Consider the following 23,074-nt stretch of genomic DNA (forward strand, 5'->3'; position numbering starts at 1 on the left):
CCAAGCTCCTTATGCTCTCCGTCCGAGCTCAACCATCTTAATCCCCACCTGCCGAACCCCCTCGACCTGGATGGTTCCTTGCCGTCAGACCATGGCAAACCCACCCTTTACCCCTTTCCGCGGCCACAGGTCTGGGGCAGAGTCTCAATAACATGATTGCATGCTCACAGCCCTTGGCAGCCATGGCTGGCCACAAAATCCTCACTCAAGGAGGCAACGCTGCAGTACCTACAGCAAAGTATCTCGCCAACCACGCATCAGGTCTTCACTATCTCATCGGAGGATGCTGCTGTAGCAGTTGGTGAGAGCGTTATCCACCCCCTAGATAGCCCATCGCTTCTGTTAATTGCCTCAATGTAGCCGCTGCACTGAACGCGACCGAGTCAGCCTCAACCGGGATCGGAGGCGACATATTCTGTCTCTTCTATGATGCACCCACCAAGCAAATCAGTGCGTTGAATGGATCTGGCCGTGCCCCAAAAGCAATCACGCTCGACAAAGTTCGAACTCGACTGCAGCTGTCGCCGGGTAAGTCTGGTACCATTGGTACCATCCCCCTGGATAGTGTCCTGGCTGTCACTACTCCGAGCGCCGCGACAGGGTGGGTGGACACAATCGAGAGGCTTGGATCAGGGAAGCTGGGGCTGCACCAGATCCTGGCGCTCGCGATCGAGCTCTGTGAAAGCGGCTTTCCGGTTTCGAAGGTCTCGTCGTACATGGTCAATATCTTGCCGTGGTTGTAAGTGGTTCTAGTGACATGAAAATGAACCGACTCTCCGCGAAGCATCGCCACAGTTTTACGAACTGCTCAAAGACGATGCAACCGCTCCCGATGGCTACAGAGCACCACTACCGGGCGAAGTCATGACCAACCACACCCTTGCGATAACATTCCGGGCACTTGCGATCGAGGGAAAAGATGGCTTTATCGACGGAGATTCGATTGTCAAAGCCGTGCAGGACCTCGGAGGCTCCTTGACTCTTGAAGATCTGGAGTATCAAGCGCAGACTGGCAGTCAGATGGTTGATCCGATTCGCCTTCGGCTTTTCGCCGACCAAATCAGCAACACCAAGCATTGGATGTCTTGGGAGATCCCCCCACTGGCCAAGGCGTGGTAGCACTCATGGCTTTGGGAATCACGGAAGAGCTCAGTCGTACCGGCCATCTGCCATGGCTGTCTCGCCTGGCCCACAATTCCCCGGAATCTCTCACGCGCTTATCGAGTCCCTCCCCATCGCCTTCTCCGACGCTGCCTGGTGGGTTGCCGATCCGGATGTGGAGCGTGTTCCAAATCTCATTTCCAAGGCCTATCTCGCCGAGCGAGCCAAGCTTTACAGCCCCAGCAAAGCTTCCGACGTGATCTGCCGGGGCAATCCGGCCTTCCGGTCCCGCGACACGGTATACTTCGCCGTCGCGGATCGGGAGGGCAACGCGGCCTCGTTTCTCTACAGTAACTACCACGGGTTTGGCACGGGAATCGTGCCCGCTGACTGCGGCTTTACGCTGCAGAGCCGCGGTGCCAACTTCTCCCTAACCGCCGCTCATCCGAATGTGCTGGCGCCATTCAAGCGGCCACACCACACAATCATCACGGCCAGGGCCACCAACGCCGCGGATGGCTCCCTCCAGACTGTGTTCGGCGTCATGGGGGGCTTCATGCGACCACAAGGTCACGTGCAGGTGCTCCTCAACATGCTTGTGTTCGGGCTCAATCCCCAAGAAGAACTGGACGCACCACGCGAGGACGGGATTGAGCAAAAGGTGATTGACGAGCTGCAACAGAAGGGCCACCACGTTGAGAAAGTCACGGGATGGCAACGAGGAGTGTTTGGAAGAGGCCAGGTCATTCGCTGTCAGACAGAGGCCTCTTACCGAGTGTACCGTACAGCGGCGGTAGTGGATTTTCGGGGCGATGGCCTGGCGATTCCTTTTAGGTTAAATGGATCGGAAACTGAACGTCAGCTACTGGTTCACAGTACAGGAGCATGTTGAGCTCCGGGGGGGAGGGGGCGGGGGAATGGCACGTCGACTCGGTTAACCCCAGAGTGTGGGGGTGGCAATGGCATTTCCGCTGAATGTAGACTAGTCCCCCGAAGACAGCTCGGGGCTTGCCGACTCGGCGCCCCCTCTGCGCGCCCCGAGCGCCATCATGACTCCCTGACTGGCGCACCCTCTTTCGTTTCCTTATGAATATAGCTTCTTTCCCCCCGAACCCAAACGAGTAGGGCTAGATCCATCGCGTCGGCAGAGTGGAGGAGCATCCGGAATGGGGGTGTGTTAAAACCCGGCACTATTGCACCCCTGCAGTCATGTTTTCTCCTTTCATGTCTCAAGCCCATCATGACCGACTTACACGACAAAGACCTCGAGAAGGTGCACGTTGACTTCGTGGAGAATGTCGCGAAACCAGAGCCCTCAGGCCCGGTTCTGGTGGACGAGACAGGCCGCATTCAGCGTCTGCCGGTGCCCAGCGATGACCCTAATGACCCCTTGAACTTTGCTGTCTGGGAGAAGACTGCCATCATCGTATGTTGCTGTTGGTTCTGTAAGTGCCACTTGGATGCTGTCGAGCTTGCCATGCCCTATGCTAACCAAGTGCAGCCATCATGTCGCTATCGGTGGTGGGGGGGCTGGGTTCGGTCCTCGACGTCTTCTTCCAGTTGTACGGGGCAGAAGGCCGCAGCACCAACCAAGTTGTATGGCTGTCGACCTTCCCTTCCCTGTTCGTGGGCGTGGGTAAGTCTCCAGTGACATCTCCCTTGCCATTCTGTACGCAAGTGTATGCTGACTGGACCAGGAAACTACATTATCCTCCCTCTCGCCCTCGTGTGCGGCCGACGACCGATCATGCTCATCACCACCGTCGTCCTACTCGGCTCGCTGATCGGATGCGCTCTGTCGCAGAATTGGGGCCAGCACTTGGGCTTTCGTATTCTGATGGGCTTTACCACCGGCGCCACGGAGTCTGTACGTTAATCCTGTCTCCGAGTCATCGCAATAACCTCACTGACCCAGCCAGCTTCTCCCCCTGATGCTCGCTGAACTGACCTTCGTCCACCAACGCGGCACCATCTACGGCATCTACTGGGCCTCCCAGAACATCATCACCAGTCTACTGACGTTGGGAAGTTCCTACGAAGTCGCTGCCCTCGGCTGGCGCTGGTTCTACTGGGTCTTCGTCCTCACCGTGGGCGTCGGCCTGGTCCTCGTGGTCTTCGGCTGCTTCGAGACCCGGTATCAGCGCGGGGCGATTTTCCTGCAGAACCAAGCCGTTATCACCGACGAATACGGCGTGACGCGCGTGCTGAACGAGGAGGAAGCCCGCGCCTGGCTCGCCGCGCAGACCGAAACTTCCTTCCCGGGGGCTCCTTCGCAGCATCCCCCGACCAAGAGATCCTACCGCCAAATGCTCAGCCCGTGGCCGGGGGTGTCCGCGCACCCCATGCGGACGGTCCTCAAGACCTGGTGGCAAATGCTCGAGAGCTTCAGCTCGCCCGGCGTGCTGTACGCGACGCTGCTGGCCTCGGTGGTGCTGGGCGCATCGGTAGGCGTCTCGCTGACGTACAATACAGTGCTTGAGTACAACTATGGCTGGAGCGCGTCGGCGATCGGGCTGATCAATCTGGGCGGCGTGTTCGGCGGATTGGGCGGGATGTTGTACGCGGGCATCTTCGGCGACCGGTTCATCGTCTGGGCCGCCAAGCGTGCGGGCGGCGTGCATCAGCCCGAGCATCATCTGCTCCTGCTGATCGCTCCGGGCCTGCTCGCCGTCGCATCCCTGATTCTGTATGGTTTTACGGCGGATGGCAACGCCACCTGGGGCGGACCCTTTATGGGCTGGACGCTGTACCAGGTCGCCTTTGTCTCGGTGCTCATCCGCACGACCTCCTTCGCCACGGAGGCGTGGCCCAAGAACCCGGGCCCCGCGCTGGTGACGGTTGTGGGCACGAAGAACCTGATCAGCTTCGGAGTCAGTTACGGGTTGAACCCCATGGTCGCCAAGTATAGTTACCCGGCGGCGATGGGGATTCTGGCGGGCGTCGTCGGCGGGGTCTTGCTGCTTGGCGTGCCGGTATACTTCTATAACCCTAAGGTTTGTCCTGCCCTTTCCTTTGTTCGATTGTAGTTTCGTGGGACTGGGCTAATATACAATGAACAGTGGCGAAGACGCATGAGTGAGAAGGAGAAGTGAATTAGGTCCGGTCGTTGGTAGTCGTGCGGTCATGGTGATAGTCTTGTACTGTTCTAATGAGATATGCTTACAATTGAGGTCTGACTTGATAACTTATGGCGAATGTAAGCGATTACCAGTAGTCATACGATGTCCTTTTAGAGAGTACCTTGTGATCGTATGAGCGGAACCAACAGTCCATGGATAGTGAGAGATGAGATAGTTGCAATGTTCCTCTCGGGGGTCGCCGATCAGCTCCACGGTGACAGTCCCCCGCACCGAGCCAACTTCGGGGCTGTCCGAGACTAGCCCAGAAGGTCAATGTGAACCAACCCACTGTGGCCGCCGCCCTCGGGCGAGATCGGTCGAGATTGGTTCTGCGGTTTGAGCACCCAGTCTGGCACCCCCCACATTCCCGAGCTGCTCCAGCCCTGCGTTTTCTCTCACCACCCCGTACTTTGCATCTTGCTCATTATTCAACCACAGGAGAGTGCTAAAAACTTGCCTCAATCTCATATGCTACAATAACCAGGGATTCTTTCGTGAATATGCCTGTGGAGCAGATCATGGGTGGCATTCGATGAGAATAGAATTAACTTACAACTTGAACCATTGATCCCCCTAGTGCGGCTAAGCAGCTGTGCGTCCCTGCCTTTTTAAACCTGATAACGGTTGTGGTATGAATCAAACCAGCCTCTGCGTTGCTAACATCGCATGGTAGAGATGGAAGACTCACTCACATTCCCTCTTCTTAGCCACTATGAAAATCACTGTTCCACGACATACCAACACGCAGCGATGAACGTAATCTCGCCGTGTAGTTCCTGATGTAGCTCCCAGAAAACCTCAATGCAAACCTCCAGCCCCCGAGCCACCCCCAATATTCGACCAACCCGTCCAGAATATCCTTCCGACTATCCCTCGAATCGGTTTGGGTGTACATCACTAGCGCCTGCTGGAAAAGCTCTGGACATTCGCGGGAACATTTGCGGGCATCCTCCATGATCAGATCATAGACTGCCACGTGATGGTGCTCGCTGGTGCCGTCATCCTTCATGCGGGTGTTGATGTATCCTTCGTTCGTGGCTCGTCCGTCCATGTGCCTCCTTCCTCAAACCGCCACAATCTGAGTGAGGGAGGTGGAGATATCATGATTCCTGCTCGATGGAGGGAAATCATGCTGGAATTAATAGCTTCCGGACGGCCTTTGTTTAACCCTTCCAGCTCGCTTCGAGCAAGGCCTTCCTAGAGGTGACGACCCTTGCCACCCACTGGAGGATTGTGCATTCGGATTTCAGCCTGGTATAGGGTTAGCTGCACAATTGGTTGACTTGACACTATCGTAAGCCTCTGCCTAGACCCATGTTTTCGCCAATCATATACCAGCGTGCTACACAGCAAGCCTTTCGAGACCCGAAGTAATCGTCTCTGGGGCATTTTCTGCAACCTCGCAATCAGTAATCATAGAACTCTGCGCTGGTTTCAGGGAACCTGAGGCTATTGAGCCAGAGACTCGTATTCATAACAACTAAGCTTGCAGGGCTGATGCCTGACAAATACCCCTGGACGCTAGTCATGTTGCCCTTCCTCAAGGGGCGTAGCGGCTGGGGAGCACCAGCCCTGTTTGGGGCTGACTATCCTCGACTCAGTAAGCATGTCTCGGAGAGTGAGCGTAGACAGTCAAAGACTGCGGTCTGGGGCACTCAGCTGAAGATTCTCATGGCTGGCATTTCGATTAGTGATCGTTGATGGCCATGTTTCACTGCTCGGGCCGAGTGACGGCCCATAGCGAAAGACATCTTGACGAAAGCTTGGTGTGGCGGCGGCCAGGGTGTTTTCGATGGCAAATATGCACAAAAAGAGTGTCAAACCTGGCGAATGTGACGCACGTGATGGGGCCTGCAGTACCTTAGTGCTTAGATGATTCCTGCTCGTATAAGCATCCTTTGACGAGGCAAGCCAAGACGCATCACCGATCTACAGCCTACACACCACCACATTCCTCTTCGCGCGAGCATTCAGACGTAAGAAAATTAGATTATAACGATTGAGTAAACCAGAATGCCGCCCTTCCCAGACCCTCAACTCCAACCCAACCCAAAATGCTCAGTCGTAAGCCACGATCACCTGCCGGCTGACGACAATGTCGGCTTCGCCGGGACTCTGCCCGCCCTCAAGGATCTGTCGCTCGCTGTCCCCGTCGCTGAAGCTGCGACGGCCGGGCTCAGCGACAGTGCTCGTGGTGACGTGGTTGGGGTTCTTGCCGTGCTCGGCCAGCTCGTAGGTGCGCGAGAACACGCCGCCGCCGCCGCCGGTGTGGTGCGAGCTGTGGCCGTAGCCCGGGGACCGGTTGTAGTTCTTGTAGTCGGAGGTCTTGCGATCGCGCAGGATGCGGAACAGGGGGCGGAGGGTGGCGACGTTGCCGACGATCATCCCCAGCGCGTTCTCCGCGAAGCCCCAGATCACCACGTTGGCCACACCGAAGAGGTAGTCCGATTGCGAGGTGAGCGCGACGGTATACTTGAGACGGACGCAGGCGGATAGCGAGGCACTGTACGGAAAAGTGGGTTAGATGGTTGTTCATGCGATGACGAGCAGGGGGCGGTGTACGTACAAAATACCCAGACCCATCAAGCCGACGATCGAGATCTTGGTGTTGCGGTTGATCTGGACATTCCAAAGGAGGGGCACGGGCAGTAAAGCCGTCACCCAGTCGGTCAGGATGTTCACGGCCGTGCAGGCGTAGTACACGTCGGCGAGGACGTAGGACGGTTGGCAGTGTCCTCCGTTCTTCAGGGCTTCGTCATTCCAGGCAGCACTGGGCGCAGTCAGTCTCCTTGTCCATTCGATTCAACAATCAGAGGACGCGGGCACATACTCAACAGGGATGCAGTTGATGAGAATGAAAATCAACGCGATGATGTTCATGGTCACGAAAGTTGCAATGACCACATACTGAATGTAGAGGTAAGCCTTGCGCCCCTCCGCGACTCGAATCAACATCCAGCTGATACTCAGTTTGATCGGGATAATGGCAGAGCAGTAGCCGACCTCGAAGATGAGGAAGAACTGGAGACCTCGTTAGCGTCCAGCTGCTTGACTTGACGCTGATGGGGTCAGCGGAACTCGCATACCTTCTTTCCATCGGCCGAATACTTCACGTTTCCCGCTTCCGCCAGCCGCCATTGATGAATTCCAATCCCGTTGAAGGCACCTCCTACACAGCCTGCTACCAGCACAGCGAACGGCACCTTTTATCCAATCGATCAGCTCAGGTTCAAGTCCCAATGGGAGGGCGACCTACCAAGGCGACGGACATGATCCAGTCTTCCATCCCCCATGACTTCCGGGTTAACCGGCAGTATACTCGGGCCCCATAAGTCAGCAGTGCCAGGGTCGTCAACATAATGACACTGCCGGCCACCGACGGGGCCGCATCGGCGTAGATGGCCATGACGTTGAAGTCGTCGCAAAATCGAGTCGAAGGTCAGCCCTGTGGTGGTGGTGCTGTCAAGGACGCATTTGGGAAGATGCAAAGCTCAAATTCAAGTCAACATGGGGGGTGGTGGGCAGAGGGGGGGGGAGGGGAAAATGTGGACATGGGTGGGGTGATAGTAAGGATATAATAAGTTGATTAACTCAATCAGAAGGGTCCTTGCAGCGGGAAGCCTCTTTGATTGCAGGCCTACAACCCAAACAAAAGTCGAGGTAAGACTGCCCACATCATTGCCCCTTTGAGGCTCGGACGGGCCACGAGACGAGGAGTGGGATCATGAGTTGTGACAGTCGGCTTGTCCTCCGCCCCTCTATCTCCATTCTCCAGTGAGTTAGTTGCTCCACGGAAGGTCGGAATACGAGTCTGTCTCCCTTCGAGTCCCTCTCCCCAGAGAAAAACCCTAAGAGATCGCCAGTTTAGGCTGACAACGCGAGCAGACTTTCGTCGACAGAGGCGTAGTCATCCACTTGGGCTCTCCACCGCAACCACTGTCAGGGAGAAAGAAGTGGCGCCTCTGATTTGCTTTCCTGCGGACGGAACCCATCCGCGACAAATCAGGACGAGTCATGTCACCCCCCCATCCCCCCACCCCAACCCTAGAGAACATCAATATTGCCCGCCAGCCAATTCTCCCTCGCGGCAGTCTAGAACTTTCACCACTGTTCGTTGAAGCCTAATTTTCTATTTGGCAGTTCAATAGCTTTGAGGGACGGAGGGGAAAATCTTCCTCAATAATCATTGTTTGCCAAGTTCTTTCTCTCCAAGCGAGATGACAATCCGCATTGTACTAGTAGTTTGCGTACCAGCAAACCTTTCCCCAAGCATGCCCAGCCTCGTGTCTACAGTTAGTGCCAATAACCCCCATGGGCAACTTCCCTGGTTGCATCCATCCATGCATGCATGAATTCTGGAAAGAGAGAACCAGACTCCCGGGTCCCTTAGGACCGGGGAAAATCGACCAAAATGGAAAACAAACATGCCTGGGAGTCCCCACCTTCGGGGGCCACGTCTATGCCGTGCTGGGAAAAGCTAACCCATTCGAAACACCACCACCCGGCTTTCCTCGGCCTGTCATGACTCGCTTGTCAGGCATTTCTTTCCGCCTTCCCAATGTTGGTCTGGTTTAAGCTAGCACGGTTACAGTTGTGTGGTGGGCTAGGCCGCCCACCTCCACCGCGTGCGACCGAGCGCGCCAGCTTATCAGTTGCCAGCCCCCATCGGGCGCGCCCGCCTGCGAACTCTTACACAACGGAGGTTCGCCGCGAAGAGGTTATCGTAAATCAAATAGATTAAAATTTGGTTCGTGCCATTAGCTAGCTGCCAACTGCTGACTATGTACATATGTAGCTGCAGGTGTTTCCGGTGCTTCGAAACATCACTCCGTCGACATTCGCTGTTCTAAGAATACTACAGAGTAAACCCTTCCCCTCCCTCCCCTGGGCGCAACGCCGGCTTCCTTGGTCGTCGATCTCGGGGAGGACATTCCTTCGCGTCGCTAGCACGCCACACTAGCCACGACTGTCGCTGCAGGGGGAGCCTAGCGTGCTTGCCACCACGGGCGACGCGACGAAGGTGGTTCAGGGGGGTTTAGAGCCTAGAGGGCTTGGTATCAGTACTCCGTCTAGACTAAAGCACAGCACAGTCGTGACCACGGGATAATGCCATTCTGGTGATGGCCCAGATCGGCGTGGCAGGTCGGATTTGACCGACGATTTGCCACTCATGAGCACGCGAGGATGACTCAGTGGAATGAATAACTAACTACTTATGCTCCGTCGGCACAGAATACTGTGTAGGCCATAGACTTTGATGGCTTTTGGTCGTCCATGTCATTCAGAAACCTTAACGGAACGGCTACCGAGATATGGGGAGAATCCTGACGATTTGCCTGCATTCCTTCTGGATCATAGTAGACTTTCGTCTTATCTTCTTGATTCTTCGCGCGACAAACTCACAAGGTGTCTATTGAAAGAACTATACCTTGTATAGATATTGTTCGGTCGCATGGGACGGGTAGATCTCTATTTAATATACTGTACATCACCAGTTTAGCATCCAGGACCGCCTGCAAGGATAACACCCTGAGACCAGTTAAAAATATATAGATAGTAGCAATTAATTTGTTTGTCCTGCGCACTGAGCAGAGGATTGAGTCGCTAGAGTGAAATATGCGGACAATCCCGGCGATGGAGGATATCGTTATGATTAATCCAAGGGAGACATACTCCTTCGAATTCCTGCTTTTGCTCCTGACAAGCGCACCGGCAGCAGCCGAGCCACAGATCAAACCTTCTGCAGCGAACTTTCTGGCAAAGGATACGAATCATCATTTCTTGGCTGTTCAGAAGACCGATTTGGACCGGGCGAAGACAAGAGCTGCAGCTGCGGCCACTGCTGTACCGTGGGAATGGGTGAGGCGCAAACCTTACTTCTATCTATGGCGGGGGCTCCAAGATCTTGGGAAATTTCGACAAGACTCTTCGGTCAGCGATTTGGAGGTTTTAGACGATAGCGGGTACAGTCCACGTGGACAGACGGTCAAGTGACTCGGGCAAGCCCTGAGAGAATACGGTTCGGAGTGTCGCTGAGTTGCTGTGATGTTCTGGACAACTCTGGTCGAATCGCCAACTTTGGCTTCTCAATTACTCAATAGCGTTACTTGGGTAACCGATATTGTGCGTGCGTCTGACTAATTATGCAAGCATACCGACCGTTACGCATCTCTTCTTAGAGTCTCCGTACATGAGTACCCCTTGGTGCTGATCCCCTGCAACTGCTCGGACGATAATTACATCTCCGCGGCCTGCCGCACCTGCTGCAATCCACCAGCGTAGAAGACACCCCAGTATCTGTCTGACCAGCAAAGCTGAGCAGCAAACCGCCGACGGATTTCATTTTTCCGTTTCAAGTGGATCAGCATCTTTCCAAGGTCAGCAAACAAAGCTACAGCCTTGCCGTCGTGTACTGTTCATGCTGACCCCCACTAAAACAGCAACGCCGTACGCACTATGCAACAATCCCAGTCTCCTATTTCCGACGCCCTGCGACAACAACCCCTGGCATATCCGTCTGCAGGAAAAGAATTCCTTGCTTGGAATCTCTTCAATGTACTCAGTATCCATAATGCGTAATCGGGCGCCGAGGAGCTGAGTCGCGATGAGTCGGGCTCAAACGCGCGAGTCCCGGGCGTTGAGATTAGTGGGCCCGTTGCCGGCAAACAGTCACCAGGAAAAGTTGCCGATCATCGGATATTTTCCCAGGCAGGGCAAGGATGAGCGCTGCCTGCCTTCAACGGGGATCTGCAGTGTTCCTCCAGGTTTGCACCCACTCATCGTTCAGCCTTCGCCCTCCGCTTATTTGAAGGCGTGCATCCTCATCTTGTTCGGGAAAACAGGAACTCGACGAGAATCAAGCGGATGGCCCTCGGTTACCCGGTTGAGTGGGGTTGATGGAAGATGTGAAGGATCCGACAGTAGGGGGGAGCGTTCCTCGACCACATTCTTGGATGATTTGTTCTTGTTCGAAATCGCCTGGGACGTTGCTCGCTTAACCCACGAATCCGCGTCCTTGGAGTTCGGTAACAGTCTTGTTCCACGACATGCTTGCTCGACAAATGCGACCGCTGCGGTTGGATCGGCTGTTGCTGTCAACGGGAGGTTCTAGCTGGCCACACAGCGAGACCTGGAAGGCTCGCAACGGAGGGTCAACCTCGAGGCGATTTCGCCTGCTAATGCCTTCACGACCGACGTTCGCACAATTCATTACCTCAGTAGCTCGGCTTCGGCGAGCTCAATCGCACCCACCTGCTCCCGCTAAACGGTCAAAGACCCAGGATCGTGAAAAAAGAGGTAGCCTGGTAGCACCACGCGCAATCAGTTGACAATGACATTGCCTCGGTTCCGGTGATCTTGCCACAGCGGACACGAAATGATCAGTGAGGACAACGAGGACTCGAGGGATTGAATTTCCACAAGAATGCACATTGTTGACGTGGGCTCTAGCCGGCTCGGTGCTCGCCTTCTGACTTTCGGTAAATCAAAAGACTGATTCGCGGCAGATGAGAAGCCATACTTGCTTAATTGCGACCAATGTTGGGATCCAAGGCTTTCCAGAATCGCCGACTCAACAACATTTCTCGCCCTGATGCGCTCGGGAACAAGGCAAGAGAACTGAGATCTATGCATGCCAGAAGTGGTGAGCAGGTCAGGTAGCTGCCGAAGAGCAGATTGGCGATGCCGGTGATACCTCGCATTTCCCCTAAGATGGGCTCCTTCGTTCAGATCGGTAGAATTTAGTTGAATCACCGCAAGAATCACCGCGATGCAATGTGTAGAAATCCAATCGTCTATTCTTTGGGGATCAATGTATCTGGTACGATGTTATCCAGCCAGTCTTTTTGACACTTCTTTGTGGCATGCACATTGCAACGAGTTAGACTTGCCCCGCTTCGAATTATTGTTACATATCTTTAATCCATATATCGTCATGCGGTCCTTGAAACCTGAGCTCACGATGTGTCAACTTAAGCCACATGAATATAGGAACCCTATACATATACAGCGGGCTCGGCTGAGTTTACCTCCAGAAGATGTGCATTCTATGCATTTATCAACATGCAGTCTTGACCACCATGCTACTCACCCGGATTCATCATATCTGACTCAAAATACATCACCGGCCTTGGCCGCTTCTTGCTGGATAAGGCGTTCATGCTGCGAGTTGTGCAACACCAGGGCGCCTTCTGTCTAGGTAGCCGTCAAACGACACAACACCGATCGAAAAAATTGTAACTGACAGAACCCCTGACTTTGGGCATCACATGAGCTAAACAGTACGAACCGCTCGCAGAACAAACACATGTTCAGGATTTGACAGATCGGGGCGATTGTGCAGGTATTCGAGTCGTTGGCGCGCCGTTGTACCTTGCAGTTGGACCAACAGGAGTCTTTACATTTACTCTGTCGGACTAGCTTCCATGTTTGCTTCTGGCGGCCTGTCATTTGATCAGACTCTTCCTTAGGGTGTTGTATCGCTTCTCCGTAGAGCTGAGCTGCGAGTCGCCCCTATAAATCAGCCCTAATCCCCCTTGGGTGGCTCTCCCCGCTGACTCAACATCCTGCAAATTGACTAAGTCAACTAACTGCCTTACGATGTTGTCAGCATCGTGAGATTGCCTAGCGTCGAAAATCAAAAAAAAGAAACGAAGGAATACTTTAATATGAGCTAGTATAGTCATTGTGCAAAATTAGTGGTCGGTTCGTCTGCTAGCATCAGCCCGTCAGCACCCCTCCTTCAGCGCGTCCTCCACTTCAGCCTCACCGATACGGACAACGGCTATAAATCCCGCCGGTTGTCAATTAACCACCGGGCACAGGGAAAGAGATAATTTTTGAGTAGGCTTACTTTCTCATCCACTCGTCACATCGTCCTCCGGCCATTCTGCTTCTACGCCTCACGTCACTAAAAGAGAAGACTTTCTCCCAAAATGCCCGACGTAGAGTTTCTCGCCCTCACTACCAAACCCTCGGCGCAGCTGGCTTATACCTTCCAAGCTCCCGAGGGAGCATCCGCCAAGCCCGTCCTGGTGGTCTTTGTGAATGGGCTCGGCCTTCCACAAGCCTTCTGGCAGCCCGTCATTGCGCAACTGAAATCTGTTCGCCAAGGCAACAGCCCAGCCTTCTTGACGTACGACCGCTTCGGCCAAGGCCAGACGACCGATCGCGAACCCGCCGACGCCGACGCTGAGGACCCCACCCACGGCCATGACTGCCTGGCTGCCGTCCAAGATCTCCGTCAGCTGCTCGTACAGATCACCACTGAGAAGCTGGGTGTCGCCGACGTGAACTCCGTCTCGCTGGTACTGGTGGGGAACTCGATCGGCTGCGCGTTGGCTCGGCTTTACGCGCAGAATTACCCCGGCACCGTCGCCGCGCTGTTATTGCTCGACAGCGTCCTCGCCAACTCGGACTTTATTTCTATCTTCCCCGATCCGGATTCTCCGGACTTCGATCCCGCCAGCATCGCCCCGATCCCCGTCGAGGCCATCCGCGCGGTGCGGGCCGGCGTCCGCCGCGTCTTCCACCCGGACGTCGGGAGCAAAGAGGGTCTCAGCCGGCGGAACTTGCGCGAGCTGCTCCCTGCCAGTGACGGTCCGCAGCTAGAAGGCCCTGAGGGTCACGGACCCTATGTGACGGTCGTGGGACACGACTTTGATGCTTTTGCGGAAGAGTCGGCCAAGATGGGCCCGCCCAAGTCGGTCACGAACCGCTTCGTCAACCCGTACTGGCACCGTTATAACGAGGGGTTGGTCAAGATCACCGAGCCCGAGTACAGCAAGGGCCCTTTGATTGCACCGAACGCGGGCCACTTCGTGCAGAAGGATAATCCGGAGTTTGTGGTCCAGGAGCTTAATGAATTGTTGGAGAAGGTGCTGTAGGGTCTGGACTGGTAACGAGAGCGTCTTATATATAGACATTAATACGAAGCAGTGTCCTTTTTTTTTTTTGCTCTTCATGCGTGTGGGTTGTTATTATGATCTTCGTGCCGGGTTGATGTCTATTGTCCACAGAAATGAAAGGCATTATGCTGAGCTATTCTTGGTAAGCATCCGGCCTAACTGAACTATCCAATACACCGAATGGGGTGATAGAACTAGACTACTAGCCCCAGTCATTATTTCTTGCGCATCCTTGTGTCTTATCGTTCTTATCGTCCTAGCGCTTATCCGGCGGCCTAATCCGCCATTTTCCTGCCATTAGTGCCTATTCGTCAATAAGTCATGGTCCGTTATAGGGCAATGCTCCAGCGCATGGGGCCATATGGCAGGTCCCGGGGGATATCTCCACTGGTTTCGACTCTGCAATCGATATCACGAGTTGTGTGGCGTTCCTGTGGGCGACCGTGGCTGGTCAATCCGACGACCAAGTGGAGACAAATAAGCTATAGTAGACCCGTTCATATATGCTCGTATCGAGGACACTCGTACACACAGACCCTGTATAATTCTCAACGTAATTGGTTCAGCCTCCAGTGTATGCACTAGCTCGACAGAGGCACGAAAGGCTTGTGCTGAAGCGATTAGGTTTGTGACACCCCAGCTTCGGCAGCCAGCACCCAGGACGCCCTGACCAGCATGTGTGGACAGGATGCAGGGCCTTGGTGGCAATTGGGATCAATCAACGTTGTCGCCCCACCCTCGCCAGCAGGGTTCTTATGTAGTGACCACGAGCGAGCTAGCCCGGCGCTACCGGGCTGGATGCGCAACTAGAGAGCAGTCCTGTAACAGGGACAGGACAGGGTAGGTGCATTGTCCGATGGAAGGCCTCTCGATGATGCGGCTTTCCGGTCTCCCCGAATCTGTGTAAAGCCTGCAATTTGGCGCATACCTCTTTGTCCTTCCATTCTTCATACTTACATATACCCCGCCTGACCGCCTCGTGGACGTCGACCAGACCTCCGCAAAAATGTCCTCAACGGCCTCGATTTTATAGTCGAAAGATACTAGAGAGGTAAGAACTACTAAGAAAAAAAGGAGATCCAATGAGAGTAAACGAGAGATGTAGTCTACATCAAGTAAAGAGAAAGAAAGCTTATTTTACCAGAGGTAAAATATACATCCTAGCCAACCACCTAATTAGTGATCAACTTTAGCTTTATTTGAGCGGAAGTAAGAGAGATTGTTCATAGAGCTACCTACTATCCAATCAGCTATATAAATCAATAGTTATCGAAAGCCTACATCCACCTCCTTTCTTTTTCCTTCAAGTTGCAGGGTCTTGAAGTTTGGCATAGTACTCCAGGAAGGTGTTCTTCTCAGGTGGCGGCTTAGAGGACTGCGGTTTGGAGGACTTGGGCTTGAGGGGTTGCGCTGTGGGAGGTTGTCCTGTCGGAGCTTGCGCCTTAAGGTGTTCGTCAATTATTTTCCAGAACTGCACCACATCTCCCAGATGTAAACTCAATTGATCGTCAGGAGGAAGCGCGTTGCGATCGAGGAAACCCTTTGCACTTCCCTTGAGGATAGTTTCGATTGAACGAGCACCATGCTTATAGGTGTCAACCTTCAGCAGACCACGTAGCACAGACGGATCCACACCGCGAACTTCTTCGCCTCGTTTCCTGGCCTCTTCTTCTAACTTGGCACGAATTAAGATTGCTCGTCGAAACATATAAGTCAGATCAGTAGTTGTTTTAGGATTGTCGTATGCTTGTACGTCAAGGTGCAGCCCCAGTCGACTAATAAAATCAGGCTTTTTGACAGCTCTAGCCGCTTTTACAGCCTTAGCATCCTCCACGGCCTTGTAACGATTTCCCTGCGACTGGGTGTCTGGAGCAGGCATTGAGGGGCTAGTTGTTCCGGCGGGGATGAGTTGAATTGTGTCGTTCTGGAATTCCTTGAACGAGGATGCCGTACCCCCGATGAATATGAAAATAGCCTGACCAATTGGTCGGCTATGGCCTTGCTCGGAGAATCTCCCATCCTGCATAGGAGCAAGAAAGAACTTGAGCCACCCAAGTTCTCCATTCAAAGTGGTATCGAACTCATCGAAGCAAACAATTGGAATCCTCCCTGAAACCGTTTCGTCCCGGACGGTCTGCAAGGCGACCAAAAGATCCGAGTAATTCAAGAACTGCGACACGTTGTAGTCGAGAACTGGGTATTTCTTGGGCTCATTAGGGCTGACTACTCTTTTGGTGATCGTTTGGATGATCTGCTTGATTCCAAATGACTTGCCAGACCCAGGCGCCCCGAAGACTCCGATGGAGAGCGGCCTGTCCTGCGGAGTGTTGAGGTAATTTTCCACTCTGTTGGCGATCGCTTGATAACATTCAATCTCCGCTCTGTCCACTGCAACGAGTTTGCCGAACGTCGCGATTGGGACGCCGGGAAGTGCCCTTTCGGAATCAATCCCGTGGGCAACAATACCTTCACAGGCTTCCAACACTTTTGCTTCGTATGTCTCGGTTAGACTTTCCCGGGCTGGAGTGAGAGCTTGCCTCAAGATAGTCCAGTTTGCAAGCTCCACCGCAGGTATTTCGGAACATTCGAGCTCGACCTTCTCTCCACAGTTCGAGTTCAATTCCGGGTATTTCAAATAATCATTTTCTGAGAGACTGAATCCCTTGCTAGCCAGATAACGAGCCTTGCGCAAGCCATGGCCAATTGCCTCTTCTACTTTGAAGTAAGGTTCCTGCACCGCTTTGGAAACCAACCCACTCAAGAATGCTGCTTGAAGTGCCGCGGAAGTCACAGACTTCACCTGAGCGAAGCCACTTTCCTTATGCTTGCCGTCGAAGTAGAGTTTCCTCGATGATCCCTCCAAGACGATTGCACCGACATAACCAAGTCGGATGATACACTTGATTTGCGCCCAGTGCAAGATCTTCGAAATGGGTCGATCGTCGAAATATTCCAGTATGTCGATAGCTGCTTGTTCCCACGACAGAGGCGATGTCCGATGAGGACGTAGATCGTCGGCGTTGATAATGATGACTAGTTGTTCAATAGGCCCTGGCTTAATGCTTTTGATAAGCTTAGATTCCTCATCCGGTCCCCAGGATGTGTTTCTCAAGCATGCTATCTTGTAGAAAACCAAGCTGCCCTGACCATTCGAGAAATCCACATCCCTTTTTGCGGACAGCAGGTCGCCTTCCGGGTCTTCTATAAGAAGGACAGGACTCGAGACTTGGTTCTTCTGAGGAACTGATCCCGTGCTCGTAGGAGATCGGAAAAGGATGCTTTGATCAGGAGGTCCTTGTCTGTTGAACGCATCAAAGGACTGTTGCCGGTGGATTGTATATTTGCCATTATCAGACCGCAATTCGACCAACGAAACAAGAGCGTCGGGTTCGCCCCAGAGACTTCGAAACTCCGGTTGTCCAATCTCGTTCTCCAAGAATGCACACAGCAGCTTTGAGCCTGTCTCATGTTCTTGAAGGTAACTTGTTTTCTTGCAATTGAACACAAGCAAGTCAACAAGACGTCTCCCAAGAACTGTGACTTTCGTTTGTGTCGTGTTGGCTGTCCCTGAAGCCTTATATTCCATGTTGCTGAGTGCCTCCGAGTTCTCGTGCATTATGTTGACTGTGTTCAGTTGAGAGCTGTCTGGGTTTTGAAGAAGAAAGGCTTTGATGAATCGTGGCAAGTCATAGTCTTCTTGAGTCCGTTGCAGACATCTCTCGCACTTTTATATTCGATATTTCACCCCGTCGAGAACTAATTCCGTCCCTGTAACGCCGCACTTGTAGCACAATTGCTTCTTGTTGAAGGTAGAGACGCTACAGGCGATCAGTCCTCACGTCATGTATTGCGTCAAAATCTAGGTGAGACCCACTACATGCGACCCACGACCACGGCATTACAAAGTTCGGCGCCTAGACGAAGTCAATCGTCCTGCTCATGAGCATCTATTACTATAATCATGGAATTGGAACGGGTCCAGAACCTGTCGTGACGTTCAGTGACAACAATCAAGCTGTAGAGTTGTTCTTAACAACGGGAATCTAGCTGACTTATGGAATGTATGGTTGCTGGTTGACCGAGAGCCCAGAGTCAGCCTTCCTGGGGCGCTATGTAAAGTGAGAAGTATCATATCAATCTTCTCCCTGAGAAACATAACACCAACTCATTGATGTGATATACACGCTATAGACTTCCTCTGTGTCCTGATTGTGAGGGCTCGATTGAGGATCAACATGTATTTGTGCATCCAAGCGCAGCGCATCCGGATACCAATATCACCAATCATACGGTATCTTGTAGTTTCCTCCCTGTCTATCAAGGCTCCGTGAAAGGGTCGTAAAGTGGATGACATAGCAAGTAAAGTTCTGTAAAGCGTGGTACTGTATCGAGCAGATTGAAGAGGTGATGTTTTCGACAGGACTAGAGCATCTCTTCCTTTAACGCCGGCCGGTCTAGATCGTGGTATAGAGGGAGTACTATGTTTCTCTGCGTCGAACTGAGGATCTAAGCTTGCTAGCGGCCCGGCCCCAAGGTTGCATCGAAAACAGGTGTTATCCGGTAGAATACCGGACCACTCGGCCGGGAAGGTGCAAAGGGCGAGAGATGACCGCCGCGCTGGTTCGTTGTTCTCGCAATCCGTCATGTCGGCTCTATCATCATGGATCCCTTGGGTCTATACCGGTTGCGGCCATTCCAACCACCTTGAAAGGGCCATCGTTCATGTCATGAGCTCATGAGTGTGTCTCCTTCCTAATCAGGATTGCTTCAAAGATATCAGCAAGGGATCGTTATGAAATCTACTCGAGTAAAGTATGCACGGAGGTCTAGACACGTGTATGATGGGAGAAAACGGAAAACCCTCACTGGCACGGACCGTTACAGCAGAGATAATCCCGGGCTCTTCATGACTCATGACGAGCATATACAGCACACACCCTCCAAGGCTCAGCCTCGAACTTGTGGATGACATTCCCTCACCAGCGCTACTAGCTTCTCGCCCGTTTAGGGTTGCGCTGGACACTCAATATGCAATACGCAAGGAAGTTGCGAAACATACCCGATTGCTCAGGGGGTAGGCCAGCCACCATCCTCGATGAGAATTCGACGGTGAGGCAGCGAAAGGCGAGTCGGCCGAAGAAAATGCCATACCGACCGTCACTAGAAGGGTCCCTGTAGCAACCGGTCGAAGTTCGCCGTCAACGCGGCCGGATCCTTCCATGCCGCCGCAATGCCAGCATTCCGTTCGCGACATCTGGCCGGCCCGCCCACCACCACCCGCTGTTCGCCCTGCCGTCGCGCCTCTTTTACCAATCTCGATGTTCGTGGTTGACGGCGCTGTGCGAAGGTTCGGAATATCTCGACTAGGTCCACATCACCCAGGTGAAGGGTCTTCGCATCAGACGTCGAGCTTTGTTGGAGGTCTGGGAGAAGACGTGAAAGGTGATAGCAGTCCTCCCTGTGCTCTAATTGTCAGCCTGATGGAAGCCTCATGTAATCCAGCTCATACGTACAGTGCCTGATTCGCCCCCTGTCCGATATGCGGACTGGTAGGATGTGCAGCATCGCCCACTAACACGCAGCGGCGTGAGTACCACTGCTCCGCCGTCAACTCCTCCCGATCGAACAAGCCGTACTTGATCAGACGCTCCGTATCAGCGACCAGTTGCAAAACTGCGGGCTCGAATTCCGCTAGTTGAGCCTGCAGTTCGCCGCGCCGCGCCGCGAGTTCCTCGGCATCGGACAGCTTCCACGTCTCCGGCTGCTCATTCGCGTTCGGTAGCGTCACTGCCCAGGAAGTATGCGTCTCGGAGACCGGATAAGCGATGACATGGATGCCCTGGCCGTACCAGTTGGTCATCTGCCCTGCTCGGTCCTGCAGCGTCGCCGGGGTGGGCGAGATGCCCGCGGTCTGTGTCAAGCCCGTGAACATCAAAGGCCCCTCCTTGCTGTCGTGGCGGTTTCGGAGGATCTCCTGCCGCGACGCGGCCTTGATGCCATCGCAGCCCACAAGGAACGAGCCGGTTATCGACTGCCCGTTGGTGAATCTGGCCGTGACGAAGTCCACGTGCTCCTCGATGCGGATCAATTCCCACCCCTCGCGGACTGCGATTCCCTGATCCAGGAGAAGACTCTTGAGGCGGAGGTTCAGCTCGGAGCGTCGGATGCCTACGGCTGAAAATCCGTATCGCGTTTTGAATTTCCCAGCCAGGCCCGAAGACGCGAGGGTTTGGCCGTCGGGCGTGCCGTGCCAGTATCCGCGCAGCGGTTGCAATTCCTGCTCGAGGGAATCGGCCATATCCAGGAGACTGCGGACCTTCATTCTGGGAGGTTGTCAGCAAGGTGTGAATATTGATTAGGGAGGCAGCTTGGCTGACCCGTTTGGCTGGATGAGGAGCGATGCGCCCGCCTCGCCGAGCGTGCTGACCCTCTCGAATATAATGGGCGCATAGCCTCGTTGTTTGAGCAGAATGGCCAGCACGGGGCCGGCAATTCCGCAGCCGATGATAAGCACTGTTGGCGAAGTAGCCATAGTGTTCTTCCGCAAGTGGATTGATCCTGTTGTGAGTTTTGCGACCGTGGTTTCTTATATACAGCTGGCGGTGGGGCCAAGTGCTGCGATATGCGGAGTTCCCGCGGAGCATCCGAGGAGGGTCCGCTGCCCTTCCTCCCATAATTCGCATAAACCGCATTTGATTTGGTACAAGTCAAATTCATTTCGATAGACATAACTGCGTTACACATGACCCCAGCATCACCAGGCTATCCTCATGCCCTTTCCTCCTGACGGACCGACGATTTCTCCTCCTCCATATACATGCTCCCCAGCTTCTCGACTGCGGTGGCGTGATCCAGCTGGTCCAGACCCACATCACTTCGCGCCTGAGCTAGCAGAATGGCGTCCTGCTCGCCCGTCCGACTGTTGAACACCCGATCCATGTCCTCCAGCGTTGCGCCCTTGGTCTCCGGTAGGCAGAACCACACCCAGACAATCCCGGCTGCCAGGAAGACGGCGAAGAAGATGTATGTGCCCCAGGCCCAGGCGGAGAGCATGGGCGGGACGAAGAACGCGACCGCAAAATTGTTGAGCTGTCCTCTGATTAGCACAAACAGTCTATCAAGCGGGCAAAAGAGAAGCGTACCCAGTTACTCGACGCGCCGAATGACGCCCCCTTGGCACGGATGGAGAGAGGGAAGATCTCAGAGACCAGGGTCCACGAGGCCGGGCCCCAGGTCGCTCCGAACGCGCCCACATACACCCAGATGAATGCCACCGCCGTCCAGCCCGCGGCCGGATGGCCCGGCCAGTCGTGCCGGAACTTGGCCACAATGACCCCGGCGATGATCATCGCGATGAACATGACCGTCGACCCCAGCAGGAGCATGGGCTTGCGGCCGACGCGGTCGATGACCAGCATCGCGGGGATGGTGCACACGAAGAACACCACCCCCGTCACGCCAGTGGCCAGCAGCGCCGACGTGCCGCTCGTCAGGCCCAGACTTTGAAAGACGTTCGACGCGTAATAGATGATGGCGTCGATTCCGGACCATTGTTGGAAGAACATGACAAGCCACGCCATGGCCACGCGTTTGAAGTTGTCCCAGGTGCGCACGATGTTGTAGTACTGCGCGAACTCGCGCGCCAGGACGCTCTGCTTCTCGCGCTCGGCAAGGTGCGGGAAGGTCCGCGCAAACGCCCGCTGCTCGAACAGACACTCGGCCTTGATCTCTTTGTACTCGTGCTCTACCGCGGGGTGATCGGCGGGAAGCTTGCGCAGGTAGGAGAGTGTTCGGCGGGCTTCCTCGTCGCGGCCCTGCTTCACCAGCCAGCGCGGTGAGAACGGCAGCCACCAGATGCCCAGGGCCAGGCATGCCGCCGGGATGCCCTGGATGATCGAGGGGAGGCGCCAGGCCAGGTCGGATTGGTGTTCCCCCGTGCCCCCGATGTTGTTGCTGCCGTAGCCGCACCAGAACGAGAGCATGATCCCGAGGATGGTGGCGAACTGGTAGAAAGAGACCATGAAGCCGCGGAGTTGGGGAGAGGATAATTCAGCGTTGTAGAGCGGTCTGTGATCGACGTGGTTGCGCGTTAGCTATTCGTACCGGGCCTTGATAGAAGCAGAGCCACTCACCCAACACCACTGAAGGTCCCGACGCCCAGCCCCGTGAAGAAGCGGCCCGCATACAGCAGGGCTGGGTTGTGGTAGGTCGCACCGCAGTAGAGGTAGCTGCCCAGAACCACCCAGCAGCAGGCCGAGAACATGGTGTACTTGCGTGAGAAGACCTCGCCCAGGATTCCCGCCGAGAGGGAGCCCACAATGCCCCCCAATTGCAGCACCGATGTCAGCCACCCCGTGGCGCTGGACGAGGCGACCACCGTGGGGAAGTTGTCCTTGAAGCGGTACATAACGAGGGACTGGCCCAGAACACCCTGCTGGTAGCCATATTCGAATCCACCGAATCTAGAAGAACTAGGTGTCAGTACGTCTCGTTCGTTGGTTGTTACTTGTAGAGGTGGGTGGTTCCTCACGAGGCAAAAAATGCAATGGCCATGAGTTTAGGGTTATTGCGGATAATGCTCCATCGCGTCTCGGGTGGGGGATCTTCCCACTGCCCGCGGCCTTCAACGTTTGACGAGGTCATGGTCAGGGTCAGCAGCAAAGATTTTCAAGGCGTATGCGACCGACCAGATTGATAACAGGAAGCAAGAGCATCTGCGTCTGCGACAGCGGCAGTCGCGGGGTTTTTATGGACCGGGAAGGGAGCCATCCCCCACAGTTGCGGTCTGGGGAAGCTGCACAGACAACCCCAGATCCAGTGATGAACATGACGCCTGTACTGTCCACGATGTGGTCAGGCCATTCTGTGCGGGGGTAGAGTGAGCGTTTACAACTTCTCCTCCCTTCAACGCACGATTTGAGGGGCCCAATCTATTTTGGACCGGCTAGC

General features: G+C 54.4%; 8 protein-coding genes across 8 annotated transcripts; 3 read left to right on the plus strand and 5 right to left on the minus strand.

The window, feature by feature from the left end:
* Positions 1-152: 152 nt before the first annotated feature.
* Positions 153-2,076, plus strand: ASPACDRAFT_55558 (gamma-glutamyltransferase family protein; the record flags this gene model as incomplete). The annotated part of the gene is made up of 6 exons (XM_020203013.1): positions 153-224; positions 283-301; positions 361-719; positions 796-1,082; positions 1,147-1,935; positions 1,983-2,076. The coding sequence occupies 6 exons, from the start codon at positions 153-155 to the stop codon at positions 2,074-2,076; spliced, it is 1,620 nt and encodes a 539-aa protein (XP_020051318.1).
* ASPACDRAFT_1908671 (uncharacterized protein) lies at positions 2,010-4,276 on the plus strand. The gene is made up of 3 exons (XM_020198864.1): positions 2,010-2,546; positions 2,603-2,733; positions 3,021-4,276. Exons 1-3 carry the CDS (start codon positions 2,342-2,344, stop codon positions 4,125-4,127), a joined length of 1,443 nt encoding a protein of 480 aa, XP_020051319.1. The 5' UTR covers positions 2,010-2,341; the 3' UTR covers positions 4,128-4,276.
* Positions 4,277-4,732: 456 nt separating this feature from the next.
* On the minus strand, positions 4,733-5,534 carry ASPACDRAFT_82387 (uncharacterized protein). The gene has a single exon (XM_020206083.1). The coding sequence runs from the start codon at positions 5,269-5,271 to the stop codon at positions 4,924-4,926; it is 348 nt and encodes a 115-aa protein (XP_020051320.1). The 5' UTR covers positions 5,272-5,534; the 3' UTR covers positions 4,733-4,923.
* A 658-nt stretch (positions 5,535-6,192) lies between these two features.
* On the minus strand, positions 6,193-7,728 carry ASPACDRAFT_82390 (uncharacterized protein). Its single transcript, XM_020206084.1, has 5 exons — positions 7,477-7,728; positions 7,307-7,423; positions 7,051-7,241; positions 6,787-6,990; positions 6,193-6,723 (listed from the first exon to the last, which is right to left on the minus strand). The coding sequence occupies exons 1-5, from the start codon at positions 7,624-7,626 to the stop codon at positions 6,279-6,281; spliced, it is 1,107 nt and encodes a 368-aa protein (XP_020051321.1). The 5' UTR covers positions 7,627-7,728; the 3' UTR covers positions 6,193-6,278.
* Positions 7,729-13,153: 5,425 nt separating this feature from the next.
* ASPACDRAFT_1892150 (alpha/beta fold hydrolase) lies at positions 13,154-14,153 on the plus strand (the record flags this gene model as incomplete). The annotated part of the gene is made up of 1 exon (XM_020198655.1): positions 13,154-14,153. The coding sequence occupies one exon, from the start codon at positions 13,154-13,156 to the stop codon at positions 14,102-14,104; it is 951 nt and encodes a 316-aa protein (XP_020051322.1). The 3' UTR covers positions 14,105-14,153.
* A 1,212-nt stretch (positions 14,154-15,365) lies between these two features.
* On the minus strand, positions 15,366-18,019 carry ASPACDRAFT_1860640 (uncharacterized protein). The gene has a single exon (XM_020197760.1). The coding sequence runs from the start codon at positions 17,739-17,741 to the stop codon at positions 15,429-15,431; it is 2,313 nt and encodes a 770-aa protein (XP_020051323.1). The 5' UTR covers positions 17,742-18,019; the 3' UTR covers positions 15,366-15,428.
* A 1,266-nt stretch (positions 18,020-19,285) lies between these two features.
* On the minus strand, positions 19,286-20,657 carry ASPACDRAFT_55561 (FAD-dependent oxidoreductase; the record flags this gene model as incomplete). The annotated part of the gene is made up of 3 exons (XM_020203014.1): positions 19,286-19,583; positions 19,639-20,448; positions 20,503-20,657. The coding sequence occupies 3 exons, from the start codon at positions 20,655-20,657 to the stop codon at positions 19,286-19,288; spliced, it is 1,263 nt and encodes a 420-aa protein (XP_020051324.1).
* A 202-nt stretch (positions 20,658-20,859) lies between these two features.
* On the minus strand, positions 20,860-23,061 carry ASPACDRAFT_1892153 (sugar porter family MFS transporter). The gene is made up of 4 exons (XM_020198656.1): positions 22,656-23,061; positions 22,258-22,587; positions 21,268-22,192; positions 20,860-21,214 (listed from the first exon to the last, which is right to left on the minus strand). Exons 1-4 carry the CDS (start codon positions 22,766-22,768, stop codon positions 20,894-20,896), a joined length of 1,689 nt encoding a protein of 562 aa, XP_020051325.1. The 5' UTR covers positions 22,769-23,061; the 3' UTR covers positions 20,860-20,893.
* Positions 23,062-23,074: the final 13 nt, after the last annotated feature.

This window comes from Aspergillus aculeatus (genome assembly GCF_001890905.1).
Source record: "Aspergillus aculeatus ATCC 16872 unplaced genomic scaffold ASPACscaffold_23, whole genome shotgun sequence".
NCBI classification, from domain to species: domain Eukaryota; kingdom Fungi; phylum Ascomycota; class Eurotiomycetes; order Eurotiales; family Aspergillaceae; genus Aspergillus; species Aspergillus aculeatus.